The sequence below is a fragment of the Haliotis cracherodii genome, unplaced genomic scaffold (assembly GCF_022045235.1).
Source record: "Haliotis cracherodii isolate W230 unplaced genomic scaffold, xgHalCrac1.p SCAF_11, whole genome shotgun sequence".
Taxonomy (NCBI): Eukaryota; Metazoa; Mollusca; class Gastropoda; order Lepetellida; family Haliotidae; genus Haliotis; species Haliotis cracherodii.
This window is the reverse complement of record NW_027266266.1, coordinates 41,563,392-41,582,566: the sequence shown is the minus strand read 5'-3', so window position 1 is coordinate 41,582,566 and position 19,175 is coordinate 41,563,392. Positions and strand designations below refer to the sequence as shown.

The following is a 19,175-nucleotide window of genomic DNA, read 5'->3' as shown; positions in this document are numbered from 1 at the left end:
TTAGGTTGATTGCAGGATTTGCAAAGCATGTATATTGCCAACTCGTTGTCAACAGATATTTTCCAAAATTTTTCATGTTTTTAATCAAGGTGATTACATGATTTGATGCACTTTGCAAAGTAAGTCTCGTTTTATTACAATATAGATCTTGATAATCGATCAGATCGTCCTGACTGGGCTGCGCCATTTTGTTTGAAGCAAATGCAAATAATATGAGAAATGGAATCTGATTGGTCAATAGGGGGACATAGAAGGGACAAACTCATAATGGTCACTGGTGGTGCTATGATGGAGCCAAGAATTTCCAGCCTAGTTAGGCAAGGGTGGAAACTGGACTTTTATAGTCAGTTATCACCCTTGCCTAAGGAAGATGAACCTCATTAAATCAGATTTGAGGACACCTTTATAGAAGGTCACATCAGCCAATCAGCATCAAGGCTTCTAAATTCTTGGAGGGAGTGAGCTAAGCATTCAGACAAGCATATCTGATTTCTGCATTTTTAAAGCGAATGTAATTGAGGAGTTCTGATCGAAAAAAGAAGAAGCCATGCCACTATATTGTTATAAATACTTTATACAGCCTACCATTTCTGAGTGCCATGGCATCTACACACTCTAGCATAGATTATATTAATAGTCAGTTCGGGCACACATCATGATGAAGAAACAGGATGTGTGATTGAATCTGTATCTGATATTGCCGATCTCATATTTCAAATTCTTGTTCTCATAATTATTGTCCTGTTGAAATAAAACACTGCTAGTGTTCTATTGATAACACACTGTAAAATATTCTATTGATTGACATACTTTAAAATATTCTCTTGAATATAACGCTTCAAGATATTCTATTGGTTAACACACAATAATATATTCTATTGAATAACACTCTGTAACATATTCTATTGAATAACACACTGTAACATATTCTATTGAATAACACACAATAACATATTCTATTGAATAACACTCTGTAACATATTCTATTGAATAACACTCTGTAACATATTCTATTGAATAACACTCTGTAACATATTCTATTGAATAACACACTGCAACATTATTCTATTGAATAACATACTATTAAGTGTTCTGTTGAATAACACACAATGTACTATTGAATAACAAAGGCCCCACGGTTGAATAAGAAGAACCTTCTTGATTGATAGACAAATATGACCAGTGGTCAGTTAAGAGACTGGTGGAGCCACCTCTGACATGTTGTCAAGACATGGTCAAGATGGTGAGATAAGCTAGGGAGGATGGAGCACAGCAGGTGCTTGTGTTTGTTCCTCAAGCTGGACAAACAGAAGACAGTGGTCAAATATCACTACACAAAATGGCAGATAAAGATAAAGATGAAGTGAAATGGATTTCACCACAGCAACTGGGAATTGTCATATTCTGCTCAAACAACATCTGTATTGATGCAGGGATGTGCAATTCCTGGCATTTACTAAGCCACCCACCAATACATCTGAGACTTAGCTCTACATGTCCAGAGCTCAAGATAACTTTTTGAGCAATGGAGTTTTTACTCTAGGGTTTCTATTTTAATTGGGTTATTACATTTTTCATTGGGTAACCAATATTTTTTCTATCATCTATTCATCATTCTATTGGATTTTTCATATATTTAGTAAACATTTTAAGATGTTTTTTCATCAAAAATGAAATAATGTTTGAGATGTATATAACAGTTCTAAATATATAGGCTTGGCTCGGAAAGTAAATTAGCTCGTAATTATGTTTCGGAAATAAGCTCCTTTGTAAAAGCATGCTGAAATAGCTTCATTGGGTATTTACGTGTGCTGTTTTTATATATATCAGTTTTTCAATTAATGCATGCATTTCTGTATGCAAGTTATTTGAATATTTTTTATTTTTTTTATTGGGGGGGGGGGGGGTATTTTATGCAAATACACTACTTATCTGTAGCTCTGCATGAAGAACTATTCATGATGAAAAACACGCCCTACTTCACAGCACCAAACAGTCAGGAAAAAAATAAACTGTTTGAAAAATTATTCATAATAAGGAAAATTATTTATGTCACTAAAATAATGACCTTATCATCATCAGTTGCATATGTTTTCAAATCTATAATTTCCAGCCATAAATAACTCATTGTTCCTAAATCAACAATATTTGAACTCACTGTAACTAATAAAGCTATCTTCCACACAAATAATCATGATGAAAAGAGGTCATTCTCCTGTAGTTCAGCATCAACAAACAAATTTGCAACTTTTATGGGGTCTTACACAATAAATCTACTTTTATGAATATGAACTTGCTATCTGACACAAAATAAGGTCAACATAGAGTGCTGAGTAACAACGTCGACTTAACCCAAGTCTATATCTTCAAACAAGTGGAAGGAAGCTATGACAAAGGTCTCAAATTGTCCACTGTTCAGAGACCTTGAGCTGCACTTAAGGCACAAGGAGCTGTGATGTAATTTCATCCCCCTCTGTCAACATTATCAAAACTTGAATCAATCTCCTGGTCATTACATTACCATGCAGTGTTGGGGGGTGGATGTGGATGTGGGTGTGGGTGTGGGTGTGGAGGTGGGGGTGGATGTGGGGGTGGGGGTGGAGGTGGGGGTGGGGAGTGGGTGGAGGCACGTTGAGGTGGAGGTAGGTGTGGGTGTGGAGGGGGGTGTGGGGGTGGAGGTGGGGGTGGGGGTGGGGAGTGGGTGGAGGTGCGTGGAGATGGGTGTGGGTGTGTGGGTGGGGGTGCACAGTTGTGCCCCTTAGATGTCCCGAACCCATAATTGATGTGGTTTTGAATCCTGGTTCAGCCAGATTATTTTTTGTAAGTGCTCATGGGTTTCACCAAAGTGATGAACATCTAAGACTTACATCACTTTGAGGGGTGGTCGGGTAGCCTAGTGGTTAAAGCATTCGCTCGTCACGCCAAAGACCCGGGTTCGAATCCTGACATGGGTACAATGTGTGAAGCCCATTTCTGGTGTCCCCCGCTGTGATATTGCTGGAATATTGCTAAAAGCGGCATAAAACCAAACTCACTCACTCATTCACTCACTACACCACTTTGAACAATCCTTACTCCCACATCAAACTGACATGTTGTGACATAACTGAAGGGCTGTTCAAAGCAGTGTTAAACCAAAATCACTTACTCACTCATTCTATGCATTTGATACTAAATGTCACTATTTGTTTTAATGGTGATTAGAACGTCGGCAGAATTGATTACTGTATTCAACATAATGACGCTCAGGGCGCTCTCGAAATTAGAAATAGGGGGCTCTTATTAGAATAAAATTTTGGTGAAAAAAAACAGATAATAAATTTTGTGGTTTATGCTGACAGCCTGATATGATAGAAAAGAAAAGTCTGTGCATATTATACACGACAAATATATTTTACCAGAATTTAATTGCCCATAATTAAGGGTGCATGTAACACATGAGTGCGTATTATACACGAATAAATGAGACTTGTGTACATTGATCGATTGGAAGGGGTGCTAATTGGGGTTGTTCACTAGCCAATATATGAGCAAATATCACCCTGGGCTCTTATTAGAGCGGGGTGCTTATTACGTCTAATACGGTATATAGGATGTGGACAAATTAAGTACTGTATGAAATATATGATTTTTGATGGCATATAATTGTTTTTAGAATTATAACTTTTTCCACAGCACTGCATTCAGTTGCAACGGTAAAATATTATAATTATTTTTATTTTTTTAATTAATTATTATTATTATTAATAATAATAATTATTAATTATTAATTATTATGATTATGATTATGATTATTATTATTTGTTGAAAGGAAACAAAGGTGATAACAAACCAGCATCAGTATCCCTTTTGATTCCTCGGAACAACATATATAACATGGATGAAGAAACAGAGTAAGGAATCAATAATGGAAACAGCCTTTTTTATTCTAAATAAACAGTGAGTCACATCGACCTAATGAGAACACTTAGAATAACATATTAACATACCAAATGCATAAAATGCAAGTCATGCTTCACGGGCTTTAATTCCCTGATGAAAATAGCGCCCGATTTAATGTGTCTGACATTGCATCACCGTGTTTATCTCTCCCACACATTCTAACCATTAGGCTTTCTTTTTACTTTATCTCCTCACCCACTCCAGCTTGAATCACCAGGTCGACCTGAGTACACACACAAGGGTGAAGTGACACAGACTGGAATGGCGGAATCGGAAGTAAAAAAAAACATGTAAAAATAAGGCGAAAATTGGGTTAACTAGTTTCGTAGGTTGTAAACAAGGATGTGTAAAAGTGTTTTTTTTTCAATATCACTTGAAATAATTAGACATCACGACAAATAATTTTGACAAATTGCTGTACAATTGCTGTAGACACGGAGTCTGGGTAAATATGGATGCTGGTGTTTGTAGAGAATCTTCATCCAATGATAATTGCTGACACATAATTGTTAATTCATCTATGGCAGTGATTTGATCATAATATCAGCATGATCAACAACTATATTGTATTAGGCCGTGGAACAAAAATGGATTTATTTCTTGATTTCCTGACGAAAAAGTTTTGGGTTGGCTTAAAGTGTTCATTTGCAATTCAGAGGTTTATTTTGCAACCTTCAGCCTGCGGAATTGTTTTCACACTTCGTAGTCTGCCCTGCTGGATTAATTTTAGCGCAAGGCCCTGTAAAGCGGGATGTCTTAAACAGTTGAGGCTTAATTATACATGGGACAAATGAACCAATATTTAACACATTATTACACATTGATATTAAAAATATCATGACAATGAAAGATTTAATTGCCTTTCATGTCATAAAAGTTCACAATCACATTTCCTTAAAAATGAGGGTTGGTGACATAGCCTTGTGGTTAAAGAGTTCTCTTGGCACGCCAAAGGACTGGGTTCAACTCCCCACATGGTACAATGTGTGAAGCCCATTTCTGGTTTCCCCCATCGTATTCTGGAATATTGCTAAAGGCTGCATAAAACCTTACTCACTCACTCTTTGAAAATGCATTCATAATAATAAATGTTTCCTTCCTTTCCTACCTATACCAACTTGGTCAGTCAGTCGTATCTGCTTCCATACGCTTCAGCTGTGTATCTAGTGAAACATTAATAACTTAACATGTTCATACAGGAACAGTGTATGCAACTAAAAAAGTTGGCAGGATGCCAGCTGGACCTGCAAACTTTCAAAAGCTGCAGGCACTGACTAAACTCTTCAGGCAATCATTAAAAAAAATGAAGCTTTATGTGACAAATAAAAAGACACGTAAGTTTACCATAAGGACCCATACAACTTTGAAACTACAGTCCCGACACGAGACCTCCATGCCACAGGCCTACTGACGTTTAGGTCCTATTTCAAACACTTTTACAGGGACATTTTCAAAACTTGAACAACAGATAGGGAGGTTTAAACAGCATCACACACACACACACACACACACACACACACACACACACACACACACACACACACACACACACACACACACACACACTCTCCCACTGCACACCACTCCTACACACACACACACACACACACACACACACACACACACACACACACATTCCTACATACACACCACACAAACTCTCCCCCTGCTCACCACTCCTACACACACACACACTCTCCTACACACAAACACATCACACACATGTACACACATGTACACACACACACACACCTTCATACACACCACACACACTCTCCTACACACACACACACTCCCCCCCACACACACTCCTACATACACACCACACACACTCTCCCCCTGCACACCACTCCTACACACACACACACACACTCTCCTACACACACACACACACACACACACACTCACACACACACACACACACACTGAAACCTACACAACACACCTTTCCCCACATCCACCAGATATCAACAGATCTATCTTGATCATACTACTTACCAGCTTTTTACATTAATGTGCAACCATGTTAGGCTCATTTATTGATTAACTTATTAACAACGTGCGTGACACATGGTCTGATGTAGACCTCTCATTAAAAGACTGCTCATGTGCGACACAGAGCTGACGGGATAAGCCTCTTGCTGTCACCTCTGTGCTGACATATATTCTGAATGTTTATTCAGTCTGTGCAAAGAGTCAGTGAACTTCTTCATAACACTTGAGTCAGGCAATCTGTTGTTTGTAGCCATGGACATAGGTAATGGCAGGTCGTAAAGCCCGACTGATCCATGGGAGCCCTCTAAGAGAGCGAGCTTGTTTTTTCAGCAAAACACATTTACGAGTACTCTGTGCTCAGTTACAAGTGTTGAAACTTAATAAAAATGGTGTTAAAATAATGCCTGACCAACTCTTTACCTGAGCTTGAAAGGCACTATATTATTTACGCCCCCCCCCCCCCCCCCCCCCGAAATTATGTATGTATGCATGATTTTACCCATATATATGTATGGTACATTGATGCGTTATGCATTCAGTTCACACACACAAACCTACACACAGACCCCCCCCCCCCCCCCCTCCACACACACACACACACACACACACACACACACACACACATAAAAATCATACACACAGACAGAGGGTTTCTTTGAGCCTACTACTATACCAGTTGGAGTGTAGACAATGGGGCTGGAGCGAGACGAAATTTACTACCCAGGTACCCACCCCCCTATTACCCGACCCTACCCAGGTACCTGCTGTAGGTCTCAAGAGATCGGTACAAAATGTCCGATACGGAACTGATTGACCACAGTGCTGGCCAAAAGTATTTAGGTACACTTATAAAAACTATCTGGTCATGCATAACTGAAGTTGACTGAAGCTGTATCTTTCTTCAAAAATATATAAGTCAGAAGGAATGCGTGAATAGTCCGAAAGCAATGTGAACATTCGTGACTGTAGACTATTTCATGGAGTACTAGACAAGTTTTGTAATTATACAACATATCACGTGACTAACAACGGGTCTGGGTAGTCCTGTGGGTACAGGGGTCCTACTCTGCCACCACGTGACCCGAGTACCCTGAGTTACCCTTCCCAGCCCTAGTAGGCTAGTTGTGCAATCACAGTTACTGTTATGTGCTGAACTGTTCTGTAATAAATCTTCCACTACCAGACAGGCATAACAGTTCATTGTATCATCACCTTTGGACTCCCATGAGACCAGACCGACGTACATGTTTCTGAACATTTGAGTTCTGTGGGGGTTTTCTATGGATAAAAAAGGCTATTGAGGGTTTGTCAAATATTGATAGTGAGACATCTCAAATGTTAGCAAAGAATCTGCTTTTGGCAAGGTGGTGCAGTATAGAGTTTACAGAAGCTATAGCAGTTGCCTATGTATTGGACATGGCAAAGAGGAGCTTTTGAAATTTGCCTCACACTATTTGCTAGGGCTGCGTATTGGCCAAAGAATTGTACTGCACTATACTGCAAAACAGGTATCTGTATTGCGATACATACGACACTGTTTGTACATGCAGATCCTACTTACTACATACTAAAGAAAATATTAAGATGTCAAAGTCAGCAAAGTCAGTCAAGCCATTTCGTAGTCATGGATACAGAGGAAATACCAACATGATAGAAAAAGCCCTTCAATCTTCAATCAATTTTTTATTGAAACATCATTTGTGAATGACTTTCTGTGCAGCTTTTAGGCCAAACAATACAAGTGATCACAAAACGATATAGTTTTGTTTTACCCAATTCAACAAAACACAGAAAGAATATTGCAATATTGTTTGAAAAGCGGTATATTGCAGAATACCAGTCTTAGCTTTTAGTAACATTGTACTGAATGAAGTATACATGAGGTCATATTATGGCACTTGTTTCTGTTTTTAACTGAAATTTGTCTCGCAGTGTTTACGCCAGATTATTCCCTGTGTGAGTGCTAATTGCTGCAGCAGTTATACGAGACCTACCGGATGTAGTGTTTCCCAGTGGTTGCTGTTACCAGGCACAAGTTATTTAACTGTGATATCGTCTGGATACTACTCCACACTCACACAATGAAACGCCCTTTTCAGGAAGCTGACATCTGATTGGCTTATAAGCTGTAGCCCTTCATTTTGATTGGGCGGTCAAAGTTTGCTCAGGGTTCACCTGATGTGACCTCTTATGGAGTATTTTTCAGAATAGTATTAAATCGGGACAAAAAATATGATTCTGGTAAGATTGCATTCTGTATGTTTTCTCTCTGTACTCTCCAAAGGATACGACTGCTGCAGGAACTTTTGGGTGTAAGGTCACACTTTTTTTACTTGCTTTAGGATCCGCTGACTGTAGATTTTGTTGAAATGAACAAAAATAAATGAACAATTTGCCCCTTTTTTATCCAGCCGATAAACTGATAGAATATTGCAACCCCATGTTTTATTCTAAACAAAAACCATTTTTAATAATTTTGCATCAATGTAAACAAACAACACCTTTTTAAAAAAAATTTACTCCACCTACCAACAGGTTTTTTACAACAAAAAAATCTGTAAAGCAAGGGAAAAAATATGTGTGACCTTATATGTGCATTATACACATACAGTATATATTCATAAGTAGTGGGACGATACAACGATGCATTACGAGTTTTTACTTATCAATACAAGTATTGCTCACAGTTGTACACTAAGTAAAAAAATATTGATTCTAACCTAAAATGTTTTCATTAATAACTGTTACATCAAGTACTTATTAGTAGTGAAAAGGTAAATATTTTCATTTATTGTGCCATACATGACATTGCCAACTGTAAATTGTCAGTGTGGCAGGTATTTGGCCATCCTGTCTATCAAAAAGATGGCTTACACACCACCGATAAGAGCACCTGCAAGTATCATGGTATGTATCCGATAAAGAGCAAGGTATCGTGATATGTATCGGATCACAGCTGGTGTATCGTCCCATCACTAAAATTCATTGGTCTGAAAACATAATTGACTGGCTTCTGCTTATAGCTTACTGTCCTTGAAAAGGTTCCTTCCACAGATAATAAATCAATACATCACAGGTTCTACAACCCAACTACTCTGGTATTATATATTGAACGTATTGATTTTGTAGTTGAGTCATAGTAAACACTCAAATAAAAAACATGGTGCGATTTAGTTTTTTCCTCCACTGCATTTGTGCACACTTCAGATAACACAACAGCCTGGACCACTTACTTTACTGGAAAAGTAAAAGAAAAAAAAAGAAAAAGAAATTCTCTCCGACAATGCTCAGTTTACTCATCATTCGGGGGGCACGGGTGGCCCAGTCGTCTAAGGCGCCGCCATTCGCTGTGCAGAGTTGCGTCCCTTGGGCACGCCAGAAACCTATGATTGTGGGTTCGAATCCCGGTTCGCCCCGATTATGTTTCTAGGTTTGTCAGCACCATACCCGTGCTTGTGGGTTTCACCGAAGTGGTAAACGTCCGAGACCTGCAGCTTTCCTCCCACATTAAGCTGACACGCCGTGATATAACTGGAATACTGTTAAAAGCGGCGTTAAACCCAACTCACTCACTCACTCACTCACTCACTACTCATCATTCGGCTTATGTTTTAATATAACACTCAGCAGTTACTGTATCCAGGGACAAGTACACATACACTTCATTACTGTAATACACGATCATTATCACTTCATGATTAAAACACAGTGCAGTCTGCATTTATAAACCTCCATTGACATCATCCTCTTGTTCTCCAGTTGGGATAAATCTCATAAACAGAGATGTTATAATATCCCTGGGAATTTAATAATACAACTTCAGTTTAGACTGTAGCATATTAATGTTTCTCGCTAGAAATTTATTTTGCATTTGAACACAATGTAAATGTTAAATCAAATGACAAATGTTTTCTTCATATTTCAGAGTATCGAACGCACAACTTTCTTATCTGTAGCCTAGTGAGTGTACCACTTGGCTACAGGGGCGCTGATAAGTCACAATGGTTTGAAGAATGTCTTTTTCAATTACTGTACGCCAGTAACATTTTGATACCATTTCCTAAGGTACATGAAAAGCATGTTTGAAACATAAAAATGTTGATAAATGATGTTTAAAATTTCATTTTTTCGGTTGATATATAAAACGCTTCCACTTGGGTTTTTATGATATCAAAACATTCATGATGAGGGCAACATACTCCTTGACTGTGTGAGGAAACCAATTTAAAAAAGGTCCCAAGCAGTGAGTGAGTGAGTATGGTTTTACGCTGCTTTTAGCAATATTCCAGCAATATCACGGCGGGGGACACCAGAAATGGGCTTACCACACGCTTTAACCACTAGGCTACCAGACCGCCCCAAATGGAACTATGCTGGTTGAAGAGGTGACTTTATGGTTTGGGTCTCAGACTTGGTGACTTGATTGCCTGTGATTATACCCTGATTTCTTGGGCCAGATTTTATTATTTACAGGCTGCTGTTATATAGCAGATACTTTGCTGAGTGGGGCGTTAAGCAACACGCACGCACCCAGGCACGCAGGCACGCACGCACACACGCATGCACGCACACACGCACGCACACACGCACTTGTCTCACCAGGTGACAGTTGACAAAGCTATAGGTGCTTCAGCTTCTACAAAAAGACAGATTGAGCAATCTCCTTTCCTACCGCTAAACAAAGATCTGAGGACATCCCATTACGGGTCACCTCAGAACGATGGCAGATTTACAAGTTATTGTTGCACAAGTTGACACTGGTGATATATAAGATGTTGTGCTGTCTTCTTGTAAGTACTGATACTGAGAGCTTTTTGGAAAGGAAGGCGTGGATTTTGAGATCAAAAGTTTACATACAAGTTCTAGATAAATGGAAATAGTTTTGAAGTAATTTGCTTTTTGGATTCTTGTTATTTCTCCTGCAAACAAATCAATAAAGAATAAGTTTTAGAGTTAAAACATGATTTCACTTCTAAATGTTCACCTATAAAACTATATCAGGAATGTGTCATCTTCGATTGGGTTCTCCCTCCCTCCCTCCCCCTCCACTTGGTTCTTGTATGACATGTGACCCTCCCCCTCCACTGGGTTCTTGTATGACGTGTGACCCTCCCCCTCCACTGGGTTCTTGTATGACTTGTGACCCTCCCCCTCCACTGGGTTCTTGTATGACGTGTGACCCTCCCCCTCCACTGGGTTCTTGTATGACTTGTGACCCTCCCCCTCCACTGGGTTCTTGTATGACGTGTGACCCTCCCCCTCTACTGGGTTCTTGTATGACATGTGACCCTCCCCCTCCACTGGGTTCTTGTATGACGTGTGACTCTCCCCCTCCACTGGGTGCTCTCTCCCTCCCCCTCCACTGAGTTCTTGTATGACGTGTGACTCTCCCCCTCCACTGGGTTCTTGTATGACGTGTGACTCTCCCCCTCCACTGGGTTCTTGTATGACGTGTGACTCTCCCCCTCCACTGGGTTCTTGTATGACGTGTGACTCTCCCCCTCCACTGGGTTCTTGTATGACGTGTGACTCTCCCCCTCCACTGGGTTCTTGTATGACGTGAGACCCTCCCCCTCCACTGGGTGCTCTCTCCCTCCCCCTCCACTGGGTTCTTATATGACATGTGACCCTAACCCTCCACTGGGTTCTGTGTGACGTGTGACCCTCCCCTCCACTGGGGACCCATGACTCTCTCCCTCCACTGGCTTCCTGTATGACGTGTGACACAGATACACATGACAATGTGTCAATCACTGTCAGCATGACTGACATGCTTTTGCAGCTGGAGCAGATTAATCATCAGCAGTGTACCACAGTGACTAGCTCAAATATGTAAATCATTTCCACAATCGGTAAAATTACCGATGACATTGTCTCCCACTAAATACCCTTTTGGTTTCTTACTTGTTTAAATTCCTGGGGGGATAATTAGGACTAAGGTACTTCATGTTCATACAGTCAGATCAAGATATCTCCTATACCCAAATCTGAATTGTTACAGGGCTATGTCCTTTAGTATTGAGTGAGTGAGTTGTGTTTAACCAATTCCAATTCCAGTTATATGGCGGCGTGTCAGCTTAATGTGGGAGGAAAGCCCGAAGTGATGCAGGTCTCAGACGTTTATCACTTCGGTGAAACCCACGAGCACGGGTATGGTGCTGACAAACCTAGAAACATAATCAGGGCGAACTGGGATTCGAACCCACGATCATAGGTTTCTGGAGTGTCCACTGGATGCAACTCTGCACAGCAAATCGTGGCGCCTTAGACGACAGGGCAACCCGTGCCCCCCCTTTAATATTGAAGCATGGTAAACATTTATGCATATGGAATATTTATACATATAATCCGGCATACTAAATGTCTGTAATAAAACACATTAAATATCTAAACAAAAACGTATCCAAACAAACAAGGCTTCACTGATAAATTGCATTGATCTAGCATGTTAACTTGTGTTTGCAAACTGCACCTAACTTTACCTGCTGTGTCCAATCATCCTGAGCCAAGGGAGTTAACTGAAATCCAGTTTCCATCCTTGCCGAACTAGGCTGGTGTTATCGAGTTATATTTTGGCTGGACTAACGAGTCTATGCATAGTCCAATCAAAATAGCATAACAAATTCAAAATCCGGTTTGTAAAATGTCATGCAGATTTCAGTCGATTGCAGGATTTGGAAAGGATGTGCACCTCCAACTCGGCGTCAACAGATATTTTCTAAATGTTTTCTTGTTCATAATCAAGGTGCTCACGTGATTTGATGCACTTTAAGACCTGTTTTCTCACAGTATAGATCATGATTATTTATCAGATCGTCTTGACTTGGCGCTGCCATTTTGTTTGAAGCAAATGCAAGTGATACAAGAGGTTGAATCTGATTGGCCTATAGGAGAGGCATAGAAGGGACACCAACTTGTCATAACCACTGGTGACGCAACGATCGACCCCAGAAATTCCAGCCTAGAAACCGGACTTTTATAGTCAGTTAACTCCCTTGCCTCAGGAAAATGGCTGTATCAACACTTAATGTTGGTCGGGCCTGTGAATTGTTGAGTGGGAGAGCTAACCTTAAAGATGTGACTCCTATAAAAATATCATGTCTGGCCTGGTACTGATACTCTTTATATAGAAAACCCACAGATGAGTGATGGATAGAATTTCAAAACTTGTCACTTTCCCGATAAGCAGTTTTACACCTTTTTTCTGACATTAATGCCTTGGTTAAAGTATTTATTTTGAAACAACCCACTTCTAACAAGAGATTACATTTTGAGAGCTTGTTAATAAGGACACTGTTGAAATATATTATGGAGATGCTGAAATTAACACCTTGAATGACAGCATTTACAAAGGTCTTTCACCTTTGAAATGTACATCAGAAATTAACAACACCGAGGCTGAAATTAGCAACATGTCATGTACATCAATATCAAATCAACACTAGTTGGTGCAAAGAAATTGATCACTGTCCCGTACATGATTGACAGGCAGCATAAGCTAGGCAATGTCATCGCACGGAGCAAACAAATGTCATGGCTGTCTCTAGGAAAAAACCCACCCATTTGACTTGTTATGATTTATTTGCTTAATGTGAAGTTTGTTGAGTAAATAATCTGACAAATTTAGGCAATGTATATTTATTAGCTTCAATGGCTGCTATTTAAGGATGATAAATATGCTCTGCGTAATTTAGACATGTATAGAAATGTGTGCAAATAAAAAACAAGTATTGAAAAGATCTAAGTCTCATTTCCAAACTTTGTGTATGTATCAAATTTCTTTTTTTTTATCATCATGATCATATTACTATTTAAATGTTAGATGGGACTCAACTCAAATAAGTACTAGAATCTGTACTTAACTAAGAAAGTGTTATCCCAAATATAACTCTTTTTTTTTACATTTGATCACTTTCTAAATGGCATTGTGTGTTCATATTACTATTCCTTACTAGTTTGTTGCAATATAGAGGTATTTTATTTTTCATAAAGGTGCCTGCTCATTATCCGATCTGTCTGTCTTTTTGGCATTATCTTTGAGATCATTAATGTAATTTTTTTCTCAAACTATATCTAAATTTATCACTTGATAAAAGTGTGAATCCAACAAGTTATCAGCTGAGTACCGGTATCCAGTCAGTGCAGCATCCTCATAAATAAGCAACAGCAGCAGCAGCAAATGATAGATTGCAATCTCATTAAAATCAGATCTTTAACTCCAATATGAAACCTGTGTAGATCTGGGTCAGAGTTGGTGTTTAGCAACCAATGCATGTGGGAAGACGTTACTAACAGGATCATGTGGCCAGGCTCCCTGATTTGGGTGATGCATTGTATCCCAGTGCTCATGATATCAATCACTGGATTCCCTGGTCCAGACTCAATTATTTTCAGACCACCATCATATAGCTGTAATATTGCTGTGTGCTGCGCTAAACAACAAACAAACAAACAAACAAACAAAGTGACGAGAGACATGGAGGTGGTCACGCCACTTCCGGAATGAGGTGATGTAAGGTGAAATGGGGTTTAACATGTGTGGCTGCTTGTACTAGTCCGGACTGATGCCGATTTATAGTGCTAGCCCACTGAGATACCATGCCGCAGGTTAACATGAATACCCCACTCAGACACAGTATACTGACACCGAGCCGACCTGTCCTTGTTTTAGCCCCTTAATGCCGAGCGCCAGACAGGGTACCTTCTTTTAACGTCTTTTGGTATGACGCGGCTGGGGATCAAACCCCGGACCTTCCACTCTCCGGGTGGACGCTCTACCATTGGACCACAGAGGCGGTCACTTCCGGAATGAATCTATGGAGAATGGGCCCAGGGTATCATCTGATTTGATACCTTTTCCTGACCACTATCCACCAGTGTGACAACAATCTCAGATCGCAAGCGAACCAATGGTTCAATGCGTTTCTGGGACACTTTACCAATGACTAAACAGTACTTACCATTAGCATGTCACTGCCATTGTAGTCTCTTACTATCGTTGAGTCCACGTCACCTTTTTGTTCTAATGTTAGTTTCTGACCGTCCAGAGAGGCTGTGGTCTGTGAACAAGCAAACAGATACATAGATAGAGAACAGCACTAGGGTTTACCTGTACCTGCTCAGAGGCCGATAACTGACCCCAAGCCTGCAGCAAATGACAGGAAAAAGTCCCCATTTGAACAAAAATGTCCCAAAACCTTAGAATTTATGGAAATAAAACAAGTAAAAAAATCCATTTTTGAACAATATCCCAATTTGTGCTAAATTTGCCTGCTATGGGCACTTACCATATTCGACGTAATAAGCGCCCTACTCTAATAAGCGCCCACAGAGATATTTGCTAATATATTGGCAAGTGAACAATCCCAATTAGCACCCAGTCTGATTGATCAATGTACACAAGACTTATTTATTCGTGTATAATACACACTCGTGTGTTACATGCACCCTTAATCATGGGCAATTAAATTCTGGAAAAATATATCTGTCGTATATAAACAGTTCAGGCCATCAGCATAAACCACGAAATTTATCTTTCAACTCTGTGTTTTCCACCAAAATAACATTCTAATAAGAGCCCCCTATTTCTAATTTTGAGAGCGCCCTGGGTGCTTATTACATTGAATACAGTAGTTTGGAATCCTAGATAAAACTATGCAATTGATTCTTAACATACAGCTGGGAAAATGATCGCCGTCCCTTAAATCTTTTCATATATATAACAAACTATCTATATCAGCAATATAACAGCTGAGGCAATTTAAACAGACGGGCGATAGAAAGTATACACCCATGTTTGATGGTGGCTAAAAATGAAAGAAACAAGAAATATTTACGTGATGGGGATTTGTTTGTTCAGGGTTTGGTCATAGTTGTGTTTTGCACCTGAAGTTTGCAGTGTTTCAGTCTAGTACTGTTTTCAGACTAGAAATTTTTTTGATAATGTTTGTAATTTTTTGGAAAATATCCAATTTATAAGTGTATACTTTCTTTTGCCTGGGATTTTTTTAAATATTTAAGAATTGACCTTCACTTTGTGTGAGTTCATTGGAGTATGAACCTTCATAGAGTGAGGGCCAAACTGTATGAACGTCGGAGCTTGCGATGACGTTCATACAATGTTTGGCCCTACACTCTATGAAGGTTCATACTCCAATGAACTCACACAAAGTGAAGGTCAATTCTTATCATTTTTTTATCACAATTTCTTACCTCAAAAGATGTAGGCCTAGATCTAAACACAATTTTATTTAGTACGTGTGACTTCATGTTTACACTGACAGCCATACAACAACCAGCTATATCGCGGAGTAAAATAGTCCCTCAAAAAGAGAGGTGACATGGACGTATGGATGCACAACTTGCTCTCCAGAAACATCTTACGCAGCACATGTGTTCAAATCATATCCTCATTAGATGAGAAAGGTCTGTAAAGAACTACCTCAGAAAGTTAGTCACAATGACAGCGCGTCGTAATACATTTACATCAAATACAAGACGTCAAAATGGCTGACACGATAAACGTGACGGGAGAGATTTCCAAAGTTGTTGATGAACCTTTGGCGGTTACATGTGTTAGTCATCATTGATCAACTGGCCGATCATTGAAAGGTGAATAAAGATGCGTCAAAAAGACACAAAGGTAAATTCATAGATCGCTGGAGGCGGTCAATGTCAGCCTAGGCACGGATCGAGTCGATACTACGATAGTTTAGATGTGCATTTCTTCATTTGTTCATTAGGATGGGCCGTAGCGAGGATATTCGTGAACAATCATGCAGTCACGCTCCCTGACATTTCCCAAAGTATACTGAAACGCTGAGACCAAGAATAAAGGCTCTAAATGATCAGAAAGAACGCTTATGCATGTTTTCGTGCTAGGGAATTCCCAGGGGTTTCCCCAGGAATGCGTCCGTCAGTGTTTACGTCATTTCAAGAACACGGACTCGTGAAAAACTTATGAACGTCAAATTGTGTTGTTCATACACTTATGAACGTCAATTTCGCGGTCATGTAAAAAAATTATCTACATATGACACTGATGTTATTTTGTTAAATGTCAAAGGAACTGCTGGTCCCTGATGAACACATTTTAACCAGATAGTCACAAGTACTGAGTCGTGTCACGTTGCAAAGAGGTGAAATGGGGCTTATCGTCATGTCCAAGATTATTGCACCTACATAGCAATGTGCATGCACATGTGTCTCCTTGTAGTAGTTCGGACTGATGCCGATTTATCATACTAGCCCATTGAGATTCCATGCCACAGTTTTACATGCTTACCCCACTCAGACACAGTATACTGACTCCAAGCCGACCAGTCCTTGTTTTAGCCCTTTAAAATCGAGTACTTTACCATGGGATCAGGTGGTCAGGTTCACTGACTTGGTTGATGCATGTCATCGTATCCTAATTGCGTGGATCGATACACATAATGTCAATCACTGGATTGTCTGGTCCAGACTCGATTATTTACAGAATATATTGGTGGAATATTGCTGAGTGCAGCGTTAATTGCCCATAATTAAGGGTGCATATAACACACGACTCCAAGCCGACCAGTCCTTGTTTTAGCCCTTTAAAGTCGAGTACTTTACCACGAGACCATGGGTGCGGTCTTCGAGTTGCAAACTAAAGAAATGGTTCTCCAGAAACTTTTTACAGGATACAATTTCAAAACATGGCTATTGTATATGAACTATAAATTGGCATGAACACACACAATGCCATTTAGAAAGTGGTCAGATGTAACAAATGTTATATTTGGAATAACACTTTCTTAGTAAAGTACAGATTCTCATACTTTTTTTGGGCCGCTTTGAATAGTATTCCATGATATTACAACGTGTCAGCTTAGCGTGAAAGTAAAGCCGATGCATCAAGGGATGCAGGTCACAGACTTTTAACCGATGAGCTTGTGTATGATGCTGACAAACCTAGAAACATAATGGGGGTGAACTAGGATTTGAACCCCAAATCACAGAATTCTGGCATGCTCAAGGGATGCAACTCTGCATAGGGAATTGTGACATCTAAGACGACTGGGCCACATGTGCCCCTGTTCAAAAGAAACCAAAGTTACAACTTTGTCGAAATACAAGTAGCTCAGACTTTGACAATATCAAAGATCCTACCTTGCACTTCCTGCCGTCTGGTGTATTTTCGTCAAATGTTGTCCCAACGGTGAATTTCAGCTCGGAGCTCTTGAATGTGGAGGAAGTTTTAATCTCCCATTTATCTCCTTCAACCTTGACCTCCTGGCTCGGCTTCAAGGCTCCAGCCATCTTTCTTGTGACAAGCCCAACACCTGCAAAGATAAAAGGACAATTAGTCAGTAAGTTGGCTTAATAAAATTTCAGTTATATACTGGTGCGTTTCAATATTTCAGTTATACTATTAGGTGAGGTGAGGTGAAATTGGGTTTAACGTCGCGTCCAAGATTATTGCACTTATATAGCGACATGCATGCACGTGTGTGTGTGGCTGCTTGTACTAGTCCGGACTGATGCCGATTTATAGTGCTAGCACACTGAGATACCATGCCGCAGTTTAACATGAATACCCCAATCAGACACAGTATACTGACTCCGAGCCGACCAGTCCCTGTTTTAGCCCTTTAATGCTGAGCGCCAGGCAGGGTAACAACAAGTACCATCTTTTAACGTCTTTTGGTATGACGCTTCCGGGGATCGAACCCCGGACCTTCCGCTCTCCGGGCGGATGCTCAACCACTAGACCACGGAGGCGGTCAGTTATACTATTATGTTACTGGGGGTATTATATGGGTGTTTTCATATTGGCCTGACCTGTGAACATCCGGCATAGAATAGGTCTTCAGCAACCCATGCTTGCCGTGAAAGGCGACTATGCTTATTGTAAGAGGCAACTAACGGGATCAGGTGCTCAGGTTCGCTGACTTGGTTGATGCATGTCATCGTATCCTAATTGCGTGGATCGATACACATAATGTCAATCACTGGATTGTCTGGTCCAGACTCGGTTATTTACAGACCGCCATCATATAGGTGGAATATTGCTGAGTGTGGCGTTTAACATCAAACAAACAAATCATGTTGGCCTAGTAATAGGTCCAAGGTGACAGTCATATTGGCCTGAGGCAGTTAGCTAGTTTGATGATGACACTCTTTATTATATACCGTATTCGACGTAATAAGCGCCCAGGACGCTCTCAAAATTAGAAACAGGGAGCTCTTATTAGAATATTATTTTGGTGAAA

At 40.0% G+C, this 19,175-nt stretch overlaps 1 protein-coding gene across 1 annotated transcript in view; it reads right to left on the bottom strand.

The window, feature by feature from the left end:
- LOC139456507 (sodium/calcium exchanger regulatory protein 1-like) overlaps positions 1–19,175 on the bottom strand; it is a 48,232-nt gene that overhangs the window by 3,057 nt on the left and 26,000 nt on the right. Inside the window, exons 2-3 of the mRNA XM_071238257.1 lie at positions 18,073–18,245; positions 14,898–14,996 (exon numbers count right to left, since the gene is read on the bottom strand). Of these exons, the coding sequence (XP_071094358.1) occupies positions 14,898–14,996; positions 18,073–18,245 (272 nt within the window). The remainder of the gene's footprint in view (positions 1–14,897; positions 14,997–18,072; positions 18,246–19,175) is intronic.